General features: G+C 42.0%; 2 protein-coding genes across 2 annotated transcripts in view; both read right to left on the bottom strand.

The window, feature by feature from the left end:
* LOC134192428 (uncharacterized) overlaps positions 1 to 1609 on the bottom strand; it is a 5185-nt gene extending 3576 nt beyond the window's left edge. The window contains exons 1-2 of the mRNA XM_062661167.1: positions 1033 to 1609; positions 50 to 382 (exon numbers count right to left, since the gene is read on the bottom strand). Of these exons, the coding sequence (XP_062517151.1) occupies positions 50 to 382; positions 1033 to 1609 (910 nt within the window). The remainder of the gene's footprint in view (positions 1 to 49; positions 383 to 1032) is intronic.
* Positions 1610 to 3844: 2235 nt separating this feature from the next.
* Positions 3845 to 5000, bottom strand: part of LOC134192196 (uncharacterized) — a 1298-nt gene continuing 142 nt past the window's right edge. The window contains exon 1 of the mRNA XM_062660899.1: positions 3845 to 5000. This exon is cut by the window's right edge and continues 142 nt beyond it. Coding sequence (XP_062516883.1) covers positions 3885 to 4841 — 957 coding nt within the window. The 5' untranslated portion in view covers positions 4842 to 5000 and the 3' untranslated portion in view covers positions 3845 to 3884.

Genomic DNA, 5000 nt, shown 5'->3' with positions numbered 1-5000 from the left:
TCTGTCTGTCTGTCTGTCTGTTTCAAATCATCATTATATGTATGCCTACCGCCTTGTATAGCCGGGTAGTCAACACCAGCTGTCGTCCTCATTCCCCCTCGATCGCTTACTCCTTGCACAAACGTTGTCGCTCCAATGTGAGCTCTCGCTTTGCTCTTACTGTAACATTGGAAATCTCTCGGCACGTCGTTCACCCGGTAGGATGTCTTCTGCATGCTGGCCGGACACTCAGCTTTGTGTTTGTCTCCCTGTGGAACGCTACTCACATCCATTGGAGGCACAGGATAGATGGGAGATGGGCAGTGAAAGCCGTGGTGTAACTGGGCATTGTGTACACGAGATGATGTCGTAACAAACTGCCCCTTCTGAGTTCTCGAATCTCCTAAATTAAATGTATTAATAATTAATTATTTTAATTAAATATTTATATTTAATGTTAATGTTTATGTAGGTATACTTTATTTTATTTTAATTTTAGTTAATTTTAATATTAATAGTAATAACTATTTTAATATCAACTTTTAATTAATTAATTACATCAAAAATAAAGTTTTAATACTAATAGCAATAACTTTTGTTAAGTTGATATCAATATTTTAAGTTTTTCAACAAATTTAATTTTAAAAATAAATTAAAAGAATAAAATTACAATTTAAAATAAATTAAACTTTTAAATAGAAATTTTTAAAATTAAAATATTAAAATGTAGTAAAAATTATTTTATTTTATTTATTACAGTTTGTATTATTATGCATGCAGCATCATATCACTACACCAGTCTGGGAGATTGAGGCTAGACTACATTGCTTACATGCCCACTAATGAATTACATGTTTGAAAAATTGTAATTAAAATGTTGTTATTAATATTAACAGCTTTTAAATTTTATTATTAATATTTACAACTTTAAAAAAGTTAATATCAATATTCTAATTTTTTATTAAAATTAATTCTTTAACAACTTTTTAAAAAGTTAATATCAATATTTTAATTTTTTATTAAAATTAATTTTTCAAAAAATATTTCACGCACCGCATATTGTGTTTTGCACATTCCACCGATTCTGTGTCGACACGGCAACGTTTCCCGCTTCTCCTCTAAACGAGTTCCCGTATTCAGACCTCGTCGTCTTCTCCTTCGATTCGTCGCCTTGCGGAAAGCAGCTTTTCAACGAACTGAACGCCTCGTTCATCGACTGTCTCGCAGCGTTCAAATCGCGACTCCGAAATTCGTCGCCGTGAGTCGTACGGAAGTTAAATTTCCTGGCAATTGATTTGTCCGCGTGCATCTTGAAGTTGGTCGCGTATCCGTCTGTTGACGATTTGAAATGCGGCCGATTGACGGCGTGTGCGTTGTACGTCTCTCTCGTGATCGATTCGCCTCGTTGTTGGCTCGCTGCGTCGCTGTGCATGATGTGTGCCGGCTCGGGTTCTTTCATTGGGTCTCGTCTGCTGAGTGTCGGGTCGTGTGCTGGAAAGTCATTCGTGAAAGTGCTACGGACGTTGCCCGATAGACGGGCGTCGCACGCGATCCGAAAGCGGGATGATGGCGGTTTGTTGTCGTCGAGACGATGAGGCGGTGGACGGACGTGTAGGGCTGTTGAGGCCATCGGTTTTGAAGAGACGCTGAGGGTTGCTAGGGTGTTGCTACGAGTGTCCACGTGACCGCTTGCCTTTTTTGCATTTTTTGCATATTTGAGACATACGGGAAATATTGCTGTGTTGGGAGTCTGTTTGCTTGTTTGTTCGCGCACAATTACATAATGTAGTACACAGTACTACGTATACATTATATATTTATTTATATTAATTTCTTAATTTTTATTAAAATATTATTTGTTGTTAATATTAATTTAATTAATAAAAACAGTCTAGACAAACCAAAAAGCGCAAAGCCTACGTAAGTTTTTAATCACCTGTAAACAAGCACTTAGACAATACAAATGCTATATAATATATATATAATATATATATATATATAATGCATTTAATGAATGTGACCGTTCATCGTTTTTTGGAGCGTGTCAAGGAAGACTTGCCTGATTTATTTCCCTATGTGCAGTGGTGTTACACAACTATAGGAGAATTAAGATTTGGTCAACATCGTATTTTGTCAACAACTGGAGTGCAGCAAGGTGACCCTCTGGGTCCTCTGCTTTTCTCGCTTGTAGTCCTTCAATTGTTGGATACCATTGGTCCAATCGATGGACTTTTCCTTCACGTTTGGTATCTTGATGACGGTACCTTTGTTGGTACCAGAGACGCTGTTTCTTCGTTCTTGAATTCATTGATTAACAATGGACCGTCTTTTGGTTTAAAACTCAACCTGAAGAAGTGCGAAGTCTGTTGGCCGTCAGGTGATCAATCATTTCCTAAGTTTCCATCACAAATCCGCCACATCTGCATTGAAGATACCGGAGTTGAGCTGCTTGGGTCACCCGTCTGTGGAACGGATGATTTTTACAGTACCATTGTAGGCAAAAGGGTTGACAGTGTGCTTGAAAATCAAAGCTTTCTGTCAGAATTGAACAACCCCCAAGTCGAGCTTCATCTACTTCGCAGTTGCCTCAGCCTCTGCAAGATCGATAATCTTCTCAGAACAGTTCCTCCGGGCACGACTGATCACCATTGGACACGCTTTGACACCGGGACACGACGTTCTCTAGAACTTATAACTAAGACTTCTCTGCCTGATGCTTCTTGGCAGCAAGCTACTCTACCAATGCGCATGGGAGGCCTGGGGTTGAGACAGGCAGCTACAACTTCGGCTGCCGCTTTTCTTGGTAGCTGTCAAGCTTCTCGGGAGCTTTCAACACGCCTTCTAGTCCAGAACAAGAAGTTGCCTACACCTGTGTTAGTTCCAACGTCACCAATGTTTGTCGAATCACCTTGTACGCCGATATCCGGCGCGGACGGTCATCCTAATAACTCGTCTGGTGAGTCTCAACGTGTATTACAGAGGCAGCTGGATGACGCATTGCTCTCCACCCTTAAAGACACAAGCAGTCTTCGAGACAAGGCACGTCTCAACACAGAGTCGTCAGTTCATGCTGCAGCATGGTTACGGGCCATTCCAAACGTTAAGTTAGGCCTATCCATGGCTCCGCATGAATTTACAGTTGCTCTGAAGCTATGGCTTGGAATTCCGATTATTTCTCCTTCACAATCAATACGTTGTTCCTGTGGGCGTGTAATTGATTGCTTTGGCGACCATCTTCTTGGATGTGGTCACGGTTCTTTACGTTCTAAACGCCACGATGCACTGAGGGACATCGTATATCCTGGTGGATAACGAAGGCGCTCAGATCGAGCAACGTTGTGGTCCAGACAGCAATAGCCGCCCTGGAGATATCTTTCATCCAGATTTCGCTGATGGACGACCAGGTTATTTCGACGTTTCGATAAGAAACACCATGCAGCCGGCGTACGTCGCTAAATCCGCCATTTCTGCTGGAGCCGCTGCAATGGCTGGCGAAGAAGAGAAAGACCATCGACACGACAGCGAAGTCAATGCGGCAGGAGGTTACTTCTACCCAATAATAGTGGAGTCTTTTGGTTTGTGGACGTCTTCCAGTCTTGCCATCTTGAAGGTTATCGTGTCCAAGACCACAGCAAAGACCAGAATAAGTTTTAGTAGGGCAGTCAGTAACTTGCTGCAACAGCTTTCAGTTCGCTTATTTCAGTTTAACGCACGTATGATTTGCACTAGTTTGCGACTTGACGCTGAGTTTGACTTTTGGGATTTGCCAACTTTGGCAGGGGACGGGTAGTTGTTATCTGCAATAAGAATATAATATATAAATATATATATATATATATATATATATATATATATATATTTTTTTTTTTTTTTTTTTTTTTTATAACCGCCCAATGGACGGAACACTACTGAAAAACACCACTACAAACACTTGCTACAGACAAAACATCTAGATGTTCAGTTATCATGCGAGAGTTGTATTGCCACAGTTTCACAGACAGTTGTTCATGAAGGTTAGTAATAGCTCGGCTGAAACTGTGACCTGTAGACAGAGTAGACTTCTTGGCAATAGACTTCAGCAGATCAAGACTATGTTCTGACCAGACTCCATATGACTCAACAACCAAAGGATAGAACAAGCAACCATACGAGGAAACATTTGAGTCGTGGCGTTCGTCTTTCTCCATTTCCCCAGCTTGAGCAGCAGCACCAGCCTTTACAGCTGCATTGATGACATGTGAGGGAGAAAATGAATTTCGCACTGAGATATCAAAATAAGCAGCCTTTCCGTTAGAGAAGTCGGGATGAAAAACATCACCTGGTCTGTCCATGGATTGAGAAGAACACCGCTGCTCTCTTCGTACCCCAGAATTATCCACAAGCAACCAGTGATAGACGGTGTCACATAAGGCGTCATGTCGTCTGATTCGCAGAGAGCTGCTACAGCCAAGTGCGTGGTCACCAAAGACATCTAAAATATGGCCACAGACACAGCGAATTGAACGTGGGGGAGGTGAAAACACTGGAACTCCTAAGCGCAAACGCAAAGCAGTCACGAATTCACGCGGGGACATGGCCAGGCTGAGATTTGGGTTAGGGATTGCCCTCAACCAAGCCCCCACATGAGGAAATGTGACAGCATTAAAACGCGCTTGTTCTCGCAAACTACAAAGAGACGACCTAACGCTGGATTTCAAAGCGTCATCTAAAGCTCGTTGAATTGAATGTTGCGTGGAATTAACAGATAGCGCCGTACTATTAGGTGGTAAAAGATCCGCCAAACACTGCCGACATTCCAATTCGCCAGGGAAAACGGAAGTAGGAGACATACTATCTGACCCATCAGGTGGAGAAAATGGCATTGAAGGAGTGAAGAGCAGGCGGAGAGACAAAGTCCGAGAGGAGTTGCAACTACCGACAAAGGCTGCAGAGGAAGATCTGTGAGCCTCACGTAGACCGAGACCACCTAAACGAGTAGGAAGTGTAGCCTGTCTCCATGGCAAATCAGAGATAGAGGAAGA

The sequence above is a fragment of the Corticium candelabrum genome, chromosome 16, assembly GCF_963422355.1.
Source record: "Corticium candelabrum chromosome 16, ooCorCand1.1, whole genome shotgun sequence".
In the NCBI taxonomy this organism is placed as follows: domain Eukaryota; kingdom Metazoa; phylum Porifera; class Homoscleromorpha; order Homosclerophorida; family Plakinidae; genus Corticium; species Corticium candelabrum.
This window is presented reverse-complemented; position numbering and strand designations above follow the sequence as displayed.